The sequence below is a fragment of the Cystoisospora suis genome (genome assembly GCF_002600585.1).
Source record: "Cystoisospora suis strain Wien I chromosome Unknown contig_3255, whole genome shotgun sequence".
Taxonomy (NCBI): domain Eukaryota; phylum Apicomplexa; class Conoidasida; order Eucoccidiorida; family Sarcocystidae; genus Cystoisospora; species Cystoisospora suis.
In genome coordinates, this window is record NW_027156050.1 from 17,022 (window position 1) to 30,965 (window position 13,944).

Below are 13,944 nucleotides of genomic sequence, written 5' to 3' on the forward strand. Positions count from 1 at the left end.
CATAGTAACGTTGGTAAACTCTTGTCATCTCGAGAAAACATGAATTTGTTGTAATAAGTTGGTGCTCGGCTTCGTCCTCGGCATAGCCTCTTTGTTTCTTGTGATCTGCTTTCCTCACCTTGCTGTCTGTTCTCTTCTCTGTTCAGCAGCGCTGGACTCTTTTTTCTTGTGGTGGTCCGTTCGAAGGAAGAGTCTCATGGAGCCTTAAGTTCTCTAACACCTAAATAACTGGGGACTCGTTCCTCAACCTTCGCTCTGCAGCCGGCCCTTCGTTGTCTGGTGTAGCAATACGTGGAAAACGGCTTTCTTGACCTCGGAATTATCCTTCCCTCGTTCCTTTGTCGATTCTCTCATTTCGTCTGTACACCCTAAGAGGGATGTCCTCCTCTCACCGCTACTAGTCCAAGGAATCGTCAGGGATTGACGCTTCGTTTTTGCACCGCTTTTCTTGGGTTTTCTCTAGAGGCGGTAGAGACGTTCTCTTGTCCTTACCGTCTCTTGAGTGATCTTTCACAAGTCAGCTTCCGCCTGTTGCGCTTTTTGTATATTCCAAGCTCTTCTTCTCATGGTGAGTAGTGGTTCAAAGCCGACCAGTAAAATGCCTTTCTCTGTGTTACTTTTCTACGTCTTCTTCAGTTAGTATGGATTCTATACCCTTACAGCCTTCTTCCCCTCCTTCATCGTCTTCTTCCTCTCTTGATCAATCAGAGGTACTTTCCTCCTCCCTACCTTCCGAATCTTCCCAACGTGCTCACTTCCCCTCTGCTTCTCTTACGCCCGAAGACGCGCTGCCACTAGCGCAAGCGTCTCTTATCGACGCATTCTGTTTGGATTCTTCTGTAGATTCTTCGCATTCGTCAGCTACCCCTCCCCCTGCAGAAAAGCAGGGACCGGAAGAAGAAAAGAAACAAACTCGAGTCTGTGAAGAGACATCGCAGCAAGAGGCAAGTACCGATCATTCTCCACGCAGAGATGAAAAATCCGGGATATTAGGAGCACGGGACGTTTCAGCGTCACCTTATATCCAGAAGGATGAAGCGGGTAATATACCTCGACAAGACACGCCGACATCTTCTTCTCCGGTTAATGAATTGCCTTCTCTTCTATCTTTTCCTTGTTCTCCCGCAACGTCTGCAGAAGTGTTATCTCTCGTAGCTACTACGGCATCATCAGCGTTCGGTTCCTCCTCCACTCGATCAAAAGACGAGTATTCTGTCTCCGACGACTCTTGCAGTTCTTCAGGCTTGAGAAAAAGACGGTGTCTTCCTACTGCTACTTCTTCGGCTCCGATAGGGGAGGACAGTGTACATACACCTCGTCCCTCAAATGCAACAAGGGGTTTTCGGGCAAGACGGCCAAGTCACAGTCACTCTTGTGTGGGTTCCTCCTCTACACCTTCACCTTGTCAAAGAGAAGAAGATCTTCTTCTTCACAAGGCAGGGATTTCTCCGAGCTCAGGTACATCTCAAAGGTATGGAAAGAGAAGAACGAAGGTGAAAGAGTGTTTGTTAAGAAGGAGAGAGAAAAGGTGGAGAGAGAATGATTCTCTTGGCAATAACATAAGAGGAGCTGAATGGAGTATCGATGGGAATGCTTTCTTAACATGGAACGATGACTCGATTGTTCGCCTCTTCGCTTGTCCTGGACGGGAAGAAGGAGAAGAAGAGGCTGGCTGTCAGCTGCAAAAGGATGATAGTAAGACTTTTATAGTCTCTCTTTTCTTGTTCTTCCACTCTCCCTTTCGCTTCCTTTCTTTTTTTTGGTCTTCTTCTCTCGCTCCCTCATTTCTCGATAATTACACCGAGAGAATCGTATCCCTAGGAATGACGTAGGCGACTGTGTACATACATCGAAAGAAGGAAAGCATTCCTTTTGATCCTTCTCTGAGGTATACTGCATGTGCTTCCAGTCATTCTTCATTCTTCACTACACACTACAAGAGGAGAGGACAGTCTGATTTTGTCGTGCCTCATCCAGACCATGCCCGCCTTCGTTTTCATCACGTCATAACGTACATCTACCTCTTTTCACCTGACCAGCAGAAGGAACTTCCTTCGGTCTCTCTCTCTTTCTATACTTTATACGTGCAAGCCTATTGAATTTCCATATAGAAATACTTACGTATATATACATGCCTAGATAGATGCATGCCATAATAGCCCGGGTGTCTTCTCTGTTTTTCTTTCTTGGTGTTGATGCCTAGACGTCTGCTCTAGAGTGGATCTCTTGTTTGTGTGAGGAGTAAGATTGCATGCCGTTCCAGAGAGACACATCTCTCCATATTTGTCGGTTCTCATTCCGTATGTAGTATGTTTCGTATCATCACAGTTCTTATCAATGAAGATATCTATCTACTCAACAGACAAACGAAACAAAAGAGATATCACATGCTTGTGCAAGAAGAAAATATCCGTACACGTACCCATTTCTCTACTTTTCTCCCCTATGTCGGTATGTTATGTAAATTTCCCTTTTCAAATCAAATGATACATGCGCTCTTCTCCATCAGTTATGGCAATCCATAGACAAACTTTCTTTCGGGTTTTCTCGATGTAGGTGAGGCTTCGTCTTCTTCTTTTTCCTCTACGTCTACGAGGGAACTTCATCCATGGACATCTGTGAACGAAGGAGAACTTATCTTCCAGTGCGCGTGGTATCCTCGTCTAGATTGGTCTCAGCCTTCAACTTTCTCTTATGCTGTCGCCAGTAGAGATCACCCGGTAAGTCAGTGCCCGGGGACTAAGCATGCATCCTTCTCCTACTCCTCTTACATCAGAGCGTTCTATCAATACACTCTGACCCATATACATATATATGAGTAAGTCTCTGAGGGCCTATGCATGTGTATGTGTGCCTGGCTGTATCTCTGTTAACGTACTTCGTAAAAGGGTTACCGTTAATCTCTCTATAATATAGATACCCATATGCATGCCCGGATATGTAGGAATGCTGATATGGGAGAGCTGCTGGTAAGTAGGTAGGCTTCTACACGGTATTGTTTTACAGGCATGCGCGTCAGAAGAACTTGTATGCACTCAACATAGAAGTTTCTATTTCTTGAGATATGTGGAGTACCTGGAGGTATGTAACATGCGCCTATACATATGCATATGTAAACTAACGAACAAGACACATACGACCATCTGTAAACCTCTTTCTTTGCTCTTTGGCCTTATTGCGATTTGCTCATAAGCGACTGTTTTTTCTCACCTACGGGCTGCGGGGCAATGGCTGCCAGTCGAGGTATAGAACCTCGTCTTTTCCTCTTCTTCTTTCTTTCATTCTGTTTTGACTATTGCTTCCAGAGCCCTGTTGCTTTCAAAGATAACGTCGCGTACCCGTCGCAGTATCAGAAGGGTCGTTCTTTTCATAGCATAGCATAACTACCTTATTGTATGTGTATCTATGTATATACATCTCTATATGATAGATGAGTGTTCTCATCGAATATACATATATGTATCTATCCTATACACAGATGTGTATGTGTGTATGGTATGTGGGAAGACAAGTGTGCGTCCCTGGTCTGCTTTCTCTGGAGACCATAAAGAACAGCTCTCATGATGTGGACTTTTTCTTTCTTTCCTTATCTCTTTGCCTTTGTAGATTCATTTGTATAGCGGTGTTGATTCCTCACTCTTATCCAGCTACTCCTGTTTCAATCATCTTGATGAAATTACTCACGGCTTCTCTTTAGCCTTCCATCCTTCTCAGCCTTACCTTCTTGTCGGTGCAATCAGCGGGGTCAGGCTCTTCCATCTTGAACGCCCGGGAAGACAAATGAAGGTATTCCTATCTTTTTTCCGTCTGGGGGGCGGCTACACCAGAGAAAGAGAGGAGAGATAGATACTCTTGTATGTATGTGAGCGGATTCGAGAGCGTCTGTATACATACTTATCACTAGGAAGGCTGCAAGGAAGAGCTCGGTGAGAAGATGCACGTGAGACTTCAGTAAGACAGAGGCAGATATGTGTCATTCTCTCTAGGCAGATGTGTCTCTTTCTTCTTGTCTCAGTGTCTTTCTCTGAAAACGACCAATCCGCCTTAACCACAGGCTTTACCTGGAATGGCTTTTCACTCCGCTGCAAATAGTTCACGAGTGGTATTTCCTTGGCTTCTGTGCGGTGCCCTTGCTCTGCGATCCGCATCCGCTCATCTCCGGATCTTTTGTTTCTCTCAAGTCTCCACGACGACGGCAGGAGGTATTCTTCGAGCTACAACAGCTTGTTCAGGTCTTCCCTGCACATACTGCGGACATCCCTACATGTGACTCTATTCATCGATGCAATGGTCGTTTCTACGTACGTACATGTAGTAGGTACATCTAGTGGGCACTAATCACTACGGTTTTTCGAACACACAACCACTACTCCCCCTACTGGCCGTATCGGCTTTAGGTCTTTCCCTTCTTTCGCCCTCTTTTCAGTGTGAAGGCGAAGGCAATGAATATAGATAGTGATTTTTCTTTGTCGAATAGGATATGCTCTTTGCTACAAGGCGAGCACGTCAAGGACAGAAAGGCATCATTTCGTGTGTCGACTATAAAAGAGAAGGACCGAGTGCGGATAAACTCTTTGCATGCGGGTCTTACAGTCAATCGGTGTGTACATACACCGCAGATGAAGAACGCAGGCACAAGAATTGTCGTCAACAAGTTCCCATTGTGAAACCGGTACATTCTCTACTAGATGAGGAAACTCTGCCATGGGGAGGTGTCACTCAAGTAAGTCACCAAGATGCTTCATAAAGTGTGTTTGAGAGAAGAAACGAAAAAAATTTGTTTCTTCTCAGCTATATTGAAAGCTTATTGAAATGAAAGAGTAGCCTAGAAGGTGCGCTGCGAAGAAGATGAAAACGAAAATTGGTTCATTCATACATCTTTCCCTGACTCTGTCTTGGCCTGAGATCTCTTGTCTTCTCTTTTCCAGCTCATTTCTCTCCGACTGAAAAGAATAGCCGGAGTCATACAACTTATCTCAATCATATTCTCTGTCCTAGTCTACTACTGCTACAGATAGATTGCTAGACAGATTAGATAGGGCGAGGCTCCGCCACTGAAGTACTGTTACATCATCTTACGAAGAGGAGAAGGAGAATGTACCGTGGGCGTACTGATCTGAGCTGCCGTGGTGTTTCTTATGCAATAGAGAAAGTAGAAATCTTCTCGGTTGCTTCTCTCTTTCTTCGTCTTTCTTCGATCGTGCGAATGTGTGCCGGGAAGCGAACTGAAAGAAATCCGGTCAAAATCTTTTCACTTCTTTTTCCGCTGTCTATCCTCCTTTGCACCGGGGTACTTTATTCTCACTTCTTCAGAAGCGACCCATGCTGGTTTCGTCTTCCACTGCGCTTGGACTAGATCAAGAATTTTATCTTCCTGAGGGGTACCATACATTCAGCATACACAGCGGTATCTCCCTGGGAGGGTATGTATGTGTACCCAGAAAGTGTATGTAAGTCTGTGTGTATGTATCTATCTGTCTCTGTCTACACTAGTGTACGTGCGCCGTCTTGTCTCAAACGTTTCAGCTCTCAGGGCTGTGACGGAGAAAGGATGAGAAGATCTTTTCCTGGGCTTTACTGTCGCTACAGTAACCATAGAGAATCTCTCTTCTCCGGAACTGTCTCTCTCTATTCGTGTAAACACATATAGAGAAAAGACATCCAATACACACATACATAGGTACACATGCAGATCTCTCCGTTCGTTTCTTTCTCCTTTTCTTTCTTTGCCGCTGCAGCGGTGTCCCCACCCCGTGTTTCATCTGACTCCTGTTGTACTGTCTTCTGTGTGCTGGCCGGTGTGTGGACTTTCTCCAGGTGAAGTTCGTAGGAGAGTATCTTCTCGTCAGCGGTCATCGACAAGACGATACCTTGAGATGCTGGGATCTAAGAATGCCTTACCAACCTCTTCTTCGTCTTTTCAGAAAGACATCTGGAAGTAGCCAGCGCTTTTCTTTTGATTTTCTTCCCCCTCACTCTGCCCATATCAAAGACAGAGGACGAGAACCAAGGAATATACTAGTCACAGGTAGATACAAACGATATCAAGAGGACCCTTCTAAAGGCGGCGTGTGAGAGAACCTAGGCATGCGTGAATGGGTCTCCTTCAGTTGCATACCTTTTCTCGTCCTTTCAACGAAACTAGGTGTTCCATTGCTCCTTTGGGGTAGTCTTCATAAACAACAACTTCGGCTTTATATCGCCTCCTATCTCCTGTCCGCACAATCCCTCCTCAGAGAGCAGGACTTTCTCGTCGTCTCTCTCTTTCTTCTTCAGGTGACGAGACTGGTGAGATTTCTTTCTTCGATTTGACGACTGCCGCCTGTATCTCAAAGATCCCTCACCTTTACGACCAGAGGAAACAGGAATGCCAATTCTATGGATCTCCAATGCAAACCGAAGATCAACACGAAAATAAAGAAGACCGAAGAGCCGCATGCGCTGTTGTAGTTGCAACATGCCATCCAGCAGACCCACTTCTCTTGACTGCATCGTCCCCGAATGGGTAAGTGTGAGGAAGAAGAGGCAGAACAAGAAAAAGAAAAAAGAAGAAAAGACGAAGAAGGACGCAGTGGATGCACGGCCGCGAACTTTCGCGTCGGTGGGGTGACTTTGTGGAGGAAACGGAGGAGATAAAATGAAGAAAGATAGCAAAGAGAAAGAACAGACGAATCAGAGAAGAAGATGGTAGAGTCACGAAGGAGAAAGAAGAGATCCAGAATAGGGATGATACAGTTGGATAGGTATTGCCACTAGCCGATCATTGCATATATCTCTCCCTGACAACAGAAGAGCCGCTGTCCTCTCTCTCGGAATATGCTATACCGTGCATACTTGTATCCGTAGCAGTACATAGATATATATATGTATATATATGTTTGTGTTTCTCTCTTCCTCGAAATAAGGAGAAGAAGTACGCGTACGTGGTGTTTATGTGCATCCATACGAGTACCTCTATCGTTCACTTCAGGCAGAGATCTTCTATAAGGACCCCCAGTTATTGTCAAGGTACAGTCACTCCTTGATCACTGTATTATCTACGTGGTGTACTTCTGCTTCGCCATGTCAGGCCCTATTTGGACTTCCGCGCATCTCGCTCTTCTTCTTTTTCATCAAGCCGATCTACTTCTCCACCGAGATCTGCAGTTGGACAACAAGTGACACTCACCCCCCCGATAGAGAAGCAGAAGAACAGTAAGAAACTTCTCCTTCCTCTCCTCTTTGTCTTCTACGGCAGTAGCTAGTTATATCAGCACAGCTGTGCCATCTCCTCCTTGTACTACGGAATCCTTACAGCCGAGTTGAGTTCTCTTCTCTGCAAGTTCTCTGTCGAACGCTTCTTGAGAATTAGACTGATCGGAATGGCCTCACCAGTAGATGCCCATCTATAGATGGCAAATACTGGACGCTCTTCAATATATTGTATGTAAATAAGGATATAAAGATATAGACGTATATGTACGCATAGTAGCCATAGCATACACATTTCGTCTGCATGTATGTATATATATTCATATAGGCATGCACGTAAATTGTTGACATGATGCGCACATACCCAGTACACATATATGTTCACGTACGTATATAAGGTATACATCTGTAGACGTTTATACTTGTGAACTTGGCGCTAATCCTTTGTACGTCCTTTGTATCTAAGACAAGGCTCCTCCGTTTTAACTGTTGGCTCTCTTGAACTGCTAGCCTCGTCACATATCTACACCGCAAGCAAGTTCGACTTCAGGAAAGTCTTTCTCCTTTGTGGAGTCCCTTCGTGATGAGGCTTCCTGTTTCTCTAAGCTCTTTGTTCAAATCTTGTCTTTGTATCAGCTAGGAGATGCACCCACTAAGTGGAAGGTGACGGGAGTATGTTTTCTTATTCTTCTATGCTAAGAGAATACACGGAATGATCTGCACTTGAACTGCTTAATGGAGGTAGTTGTCAAGAGGCTGGATTGTGTCTGTATCTTCTCCTTCTCTACGGCCAAGATGGAAATGTGTCTATAGATGATCGTCCCCTATCGCTGCGCTGGATTGCACGGCGGTTGTCAGAGACAGGTATATGACAGTTATCAAAGGCATGCCAAGCAGAAAAGAAAGAGAACTTCATAGAGGGGGAAGGAAAGAGGCGGTCGCATGCATTTAGCTTTTAGAGAGGTAAAAGGGCAAGATGTCTCGGAACTCTTTCTTCCAAGAATGGGTCTCTCATTTTCTCGTGTATTGAAAGTATTTGACTGGAGTGATGCTTCTTTCTCTTCGCAGCCACGTGGAATAAAGATGATGTTGCGAGGCAGCACAGAAGCGGAGAAAAGAGAATCGAGAGAAAGGAGGAGAACAAGAGAGTCCTGGGAGAAGGAAGTGAAGCCCCAAAACAAAAGGGCAGAAGAGGAGAAGATCCTTCTTGCATTCGCATATGGAGATTTGGAGACTGAGGGGTGAAGTATTTTCGTGTATCTACATAGGAGAATCACTTCGTCATGGTGATGATCAGGTTGGAGAGTTTCACATTCTTACGAACAAAGACTGCGTCTATTACTATATGCGTACACATATCATGGCTCCAGAATTACTGTTCTTCTTGTTGACTGGGGTCTACCTGGCAAAACTTTTGAAGAATTGCAGTAAGCCATCCTTCTGACTTTCTTCCTCCTCCATTCATCGAAGCTCTCCTCAGACTGTCAGTCACCTGAGACACCTGGCCACTAACGGAACGCGAAACTCCTGTATATTGCTTCTGTACGAGACGCCAACCAGTTAGTGGGATTCAGTTGTGTCTACGGCCACGGAAAAATGGTCTTACGATTGAATTCCAGAAAGGGAGGCAGTCTCTCCTCGCCCTCTAGTAATATTATAACATAGCGGTCGTCCCGACGTGCCTTCCTCATAGGACGTGTATACACCAGTGAGAAGAAGGCTCAGGGAAAGGGGGAGGCGGAAGAGGTGAAGAGGAGAGTGGCATACTTTTCTCCTCCCCAGCAAGTGAAGAGTGAGAGACACTTGAACGGGGAGAACGACGCGAAGACGCAAGAGTGGAAAGATAAGTACGCGCTTGGGCGACCTCACTTCCGCAGCTATAAAAAAATACCAGACGAGCACATCTAGTGTACTCGATGTGTTGGCGTTTAACTTCGGTAGGCTGTAGTGTCTTGGTTACCCCGTGACCCGGCGAGGGTCAGGCGGGCAGGGGTGAGTGAGAGACACCCAGAATCTGATCGGGTACTGATTAAGTGCTGTCCTTAGACGTAGCCTACTGAAAACTCATGGACATCGAAGATGGAAGCTCGTCGACCCCTTCTTCGACTTCTCCCCCGCTGCCCTAGCGACCTACAAAGACCGATTGATCGGCTTGTTTTCCCAGTCTCCAGCCGGGCGGCCCAAGCGTCACAGCGTGTCTACGATGATGCTGGCACTCTACTTAGCTTGGCCCCGCCCAAAGCGGCCACCAACCAGCGTTTCTCGATGGGTGCAGCTACCTAGGTGCATTGACAGTGAGGTATGGATCCTATGATACTTCATTTGGGATGAACCTTTTAATTTAGAACCGGTCGCACTGGCCAGCGGATTCGCCTCGGCTACGCTTTGTGTTTCTCGAGGAACAAAAAGCCCCGCCGACGAGTCCTTTACGCCTTTAGATCGTCAAGGCATTCTTGCCGAGCCCAATCTACGCTCCGGACAAGAGTAGAAAAATGCAGGCGCAGAAGCAAAGAAGCGTGCAAAGCGATGAACTTCAGTTACCCGGCTTTCTTTACAGGCTATCGATTCTTCCGGTGTGGATGTATCACGCGGCTCCTTAGCTAGTCACCCCACTGTGGAGACAGCCGAGATTCGGCTCCGTTTTCACCGGAGACCACGCCAGAAAACGACCTGGACCGCGGGGTTGCAGAAGGCAGAGGGACGTCTCTCCAATGAAGAGACTCGTTGGTAAGATGTCATTCACCGTATCCTCTTAGGAGTCTCATTATGTCTCTTACAGACCGTAGTGCTTGTCTAGTGGACCTGAGTGAGAAGGCTCACGTCATAATGAAAGACGGATGAATAACGTAGCTTCGTGTGTCTTGAAGAAAGAGAGACCCGAAAACAATTAAGATCTAAAGCAGGAAGGACAACTCTCCAAGAGGTAACTTTTCTAAACAGAAGGAAGATATAATTCACTTAAGGAACCAAGGATTAAAAAGAAAACGACCAAAGAGAGACCGAAAAAGAGGATCAGAGGCCAGAAGAAGTTGAAGCAGAGAACAAAACCTCTCTTGTCTGTCATCTCAGAGGGAGTTGTGAATGAGAAAGAATTGAAAGAGAGAAGAACAAAATGTCTTGAGATAACAAACAAAACCTTCATGTGATCTTTGAAACAGTCAGCCAGAGAAAACCATCTGTACGTACATCTCACTTCTTTCTATCTTCTTCTCATTAGAAGAGAAGAACGAAGCACTGCTGTGCATCTAAATCTCTGGACAAAGATACGTCCCGGACTCTTTCTTACGTGAACGAAAGAAACAAAAAGCCCGGAAGGGAAAAAGATGCAGATGATGAAATACACTCTTGTCTCAGGTTTCAACCAGAGAGATGTATGAAGAACAGAGTTCACCATAGATATCAAACGCCTGACAGTAACCTTCAGCTAAACCACGAGTCTCTTCAAGGTTTTATGAATTCTTTCTCTCTCTCTGACGGATGAGTGCGGGCATATTAGTCCTAAATTGTGAGTCTCTCTCGCCTTTTTCTTCACTTCCTCCTCGGACATAAAGAATCGGAGCGAACTGAGGAGAGAGGGAGAGGACATCTATCGCAGATTGTTTTGCTAGTGTCTTTCTATAGAGACATAAATCATCCGCAGCATCTCCTCGTATGACAGAGGGTTTTTCTTCTTCGTGAATGCGAGGTACGTCTTTCATGTGGCTTCCTAGTCGAGCAGACAAGTCATGGGAAAGATCTTCACTGGGTTGAAGGAGTAAGTCAATAGCTAGAAGATCTTCAGGTGTCCATACACCTGAATCAGGTGTACTTGGTAGAAGACCGGCAGCTTGGTATATGGAGGTAGGGAAGGTAGCGGAAGAAACCTTCTTGCAAAAGGATGAAGACTTCTTTTTCCTCGAAGGACAACAGGGACGTTTCTCGTCTTCTTTTACTGCTTTCAGAATGGCGTCCATCCGACTAACTGCTCGCCCCGCATACTCTTTACAAAGCAGTAAATCTTCTACGATCGATACCTCATCATCTTTATCGGACGCAGGAGAAGGTGAAGAAGTACGCTTATTATCTCCCGTCTTTTCTTCACCATACTTGACACTTTCTACCTGCTCCTTTTCAAGTCTTGTCATCAGGACTTTCTCTTCCGTCTTTTCTTCCTTCACACCATCGATTTCTTGTGTCTTTTCATCCGTCTTCATCATCGATTGTCCTGTCGGGCGATCTTCGCTGCCATTGGCTAGACAAAGCCGATGCTGAGCTAGCTGGATCAGTCTGGGAGCTGTCGTTTCAACATCGTGTAAGAGATCATCAAATCTCTTCTCCAGAAGCATCGCGGATTTCTTTCTCCTTTCTAGATAGATTCTCATAGCAGCACCACGGAAATCTTGATACGTCTCCTTACTGTATCTACGGTTCACTTCAACAAGAAAAGACTTCCACTGACTTACTTGGCTACCAGAGAAATCTAACCGATCTCCCTCGGCCTCTTCTCGTATTGGTCTTACTTGTTGGTCTTTTTGATCTTCTCCTCTCTCTTTTTTGCCATCTCCGCCTTGCTTCTCTATGGTCACTCCTTCATCTTTCCCCGTTTCCTTCTCTCTATGTTCTTGCTCATCTTTTGAAAGACTTGTACGAAGAGCCTGGTGTATTCTATCCCTAACGTTCCTTGAACACCTTAGTCTTCTAACCCAAATACCTTCAGCAAAACTTTCTGCGATTTGATCTGCATACTTCTTCTTCACGAGTCCTCCGCAAGAAGTCCCCATACGAGTTGTAGATACACCCGGTGAAGACAGAGTAATAACATATCTCTGTCCATTCTCAACATAAATGATACCTACCTCATCAATCGACAAACCACCCCCTCGAGAACTACTCCGAGAATCTCCTCCATGAACGATCTTCTCTAGCTCTTTCCTTATGGAATGTTCTTCTCCTTGTGATAACGATGATGAAACTTCCGTAGAATCTTTCTTGAAAAAAGCATTTCTATTCTTCTTATCATCATCTGATAGAGATGGAGAAGGTATGAAGTAAGATAAAAGAAAGTGAAGAAAAGCCCGCGAGAAAGCCGAAAAGAAAGGCAAACTGTGAGAGTGTTTAGAAAAGAAAACAAGGTCTCCATCTTGTAAGCTTGTTTCTAGAAAGTAGTCTGTTGCATAGCCCCACAGTTTCCCATAGAAAGGTGTGTCTCCTTGGAATCTAGATCGAAGAGCTGGAAGCTCTTCTTCGAACAGTCGATTTCGTCGACGCTCCCAGTATACACAATAGACTGCAAAAGGCAGACAGACAGGAAACAGAACTCGCCAAAAAACACTACAACAGGAAGACACCAACAACGGCTGGCATTCTCTTGCAGGGAAAGAAGAAGGAGAGGAGGCAGGAAAAGGAGAAACGGTGGGATGAGTTGGTGCCGAGGAATGCGTTTTATGACCAGAAGGAGCCGAAGACAAGAATCGATGTGATGAAGAAACAGGCGGATAGTGAATAAAAGAACATGGTGATGAAGAGGAAAAAGAAAGGAGAGACGGAAGTGAGAGAGACTTCGACAATTTGGGAGAGTAGAAAGAATACGACAGACGAGAAGAAGAAGAGGAAGATGACAGCAGACGGACGGCAAATGATCTCGAAGACAAAGAGGGATAAGATGCCCCAACAGAGATAGCGATAGACGAGACGGACGGCTCACAAGCAGGCCGCTCTTTTCTTCTTTCAAACGCATCTGTTGGTTTCTGCGTAGCAAAAGAAGAATGACGGGAGCTAAAACGCAGTCTTTCTCTTCGATTAGAACACCGATGACAAGGTAGATCACATACAAACAGCGGCAGTATCAACCTGCTGCTCTGTTGCTCACTGTGCAAGGGCACTGAGCATCCTCTCCGTCTCGATACTAAGGAAATGAGCCTCGCAGAAGAACTTGACGGCGATCGAAGGACTCTCTCCATCTTTCGTGACAGGGGAAGACGGGCTTTTTAGATCTCTCTCATTCCCGGGGAGAAGCAGAAGACAAACATAGGGCAATAGAGATGGAGAGAAAAGAGAAAGGGCGGGTACATTCTGAATCTGTTAAAAAAGGCGAGAAAAAACCATGAGATCTGGGTCGCGCTTCCACTCAGCCTTTTCTAAGGACAGACCCGAGAGAAGGAGGATAGCATGTTAGTGGTTGTTAGTGGGCATCTGGTGAGTGAAACAAAAGATAAGGTACAAGGAAGGACGAAGAAAGATCGGAGAAAGAACCATGTTTCTTGCTCCGCTCAGGACATCAATAGCTCTGACTGGCAGGTTAACAGCTGAAGACAGACAGAGTAATACGATGGCTCGATTTTGATGGATAGTTGTATCGAAGAATAGAGTCCTCCAAGGCTCACAACAGAGAGACTTCACTGAGCAAGCGAGCAAGCGGGGTCTTCCATGGTGTGCCCGACGCCTGGTCTTCCTCGTTTCTTGTCTGTCCGATCTGTCACGTAGGTAGAGATGTGCCAGCTCTCTTCTTTCTTCTTGTGTGAGAAAATGAGGACAAAGGAAGTCGAGCACAGAGAGAAGGAATGAAGGACTCAAGTGAAGAAGTGTTGTTGTGCTTCTCATCAAGTGCGTCGATATTGCATGCAACATCGATGAAAGCGCTGAGTAGACGCCAAGGACATGGATAACTTCTGCAGCTTGCACGACAACCTCGACTTCTGTTACTCTCCTGTTCCTTGGCTGTGTCCATGATCTTGAAGCAGAGAATGTGATGGGCTAAAGAAAGGAAGTGTTGCG

At 45.6% G+C, this 13,944-nt stretch overlaps 2 protein-coding genes across 2 annotated transcripts; one reads left to right on the forward strand and one right to left on the reverse strand.

The window, feature by feature from the left end:
• Nucleotides 1-38: 38 nt before the first annotated feature.
• CSUI_006425 (guanine nucleotide-binding protein) lies at nt 39-8,629 on the forward strand. Its single transcript, XM_068066585.1, has 8 exons — nt 39-1,695; nt 2,557-2,720; nt 3,607-3,786; nt 4,478-4,723; nt 5,818-6,028; nt 6,277-6,505; nt 7,070-7,194; nt 8,260-8,629. Exons 1-8 carry the CDS (start codon nt 642-644, stop codon nt 8,427-8,429), a joined length of 2,379 nt encoding a protein of 792 aa, XP_067921440.1. The 5' UTR covers nt 39-641; the 3' UTR covers nt 8,430-8,629.
• Nucleotides 8,630-9,968: 1,339 nt separating this feature from the next.
• Nucleotides 9,969-13,744, reverse strand: CSUI_006426 (uncharacterized protein). Its single transcript, XM_068066586.1, has one exon. It carries the CDS (start codon nt 13,128-13,130, stop codon nt 10,641-10,643), a length of 2,490 nt encoding a protein of 829 aa, XP_067921441.1. The 5' UTR covers nt 13,131-13,744; the 3' UTR covers nt 9,969-10,640.
• Between the last annotated feature and the right edge of the window lie 200 nt (nt 13,745-13,944).

Coding starts and splice junctions, on each gene's coding strand:
- CSUI_006425 (XM_068066585.1), top strand. CDS start 642: ATGGATTCTATACCCTTACAGCCTTCTTCCCCTCCTTCATCGTCTTCT. Junction 6,029..6,276: donor AAGGAATATACTAGTCACAG/GTAGATACAAAC, acceptor TTTCTTCTTCAG/GTGACGAGACTGGTGAGATT. Junction 7,195..8,259: donor GATAGAGAAGCAGAAGAACA/GTAAGAAACTTC, acceptor TTCTCTTCGCAG/CCACGTGGAATAAAGATGAT.
- CSUI_006426 (XM_068066586.1), bottom strand. CDS start 13,130: ATGGAGAGAGTCCTTCGATCGCCGTCAAGTTCTTCTGCGAGGCTCATT.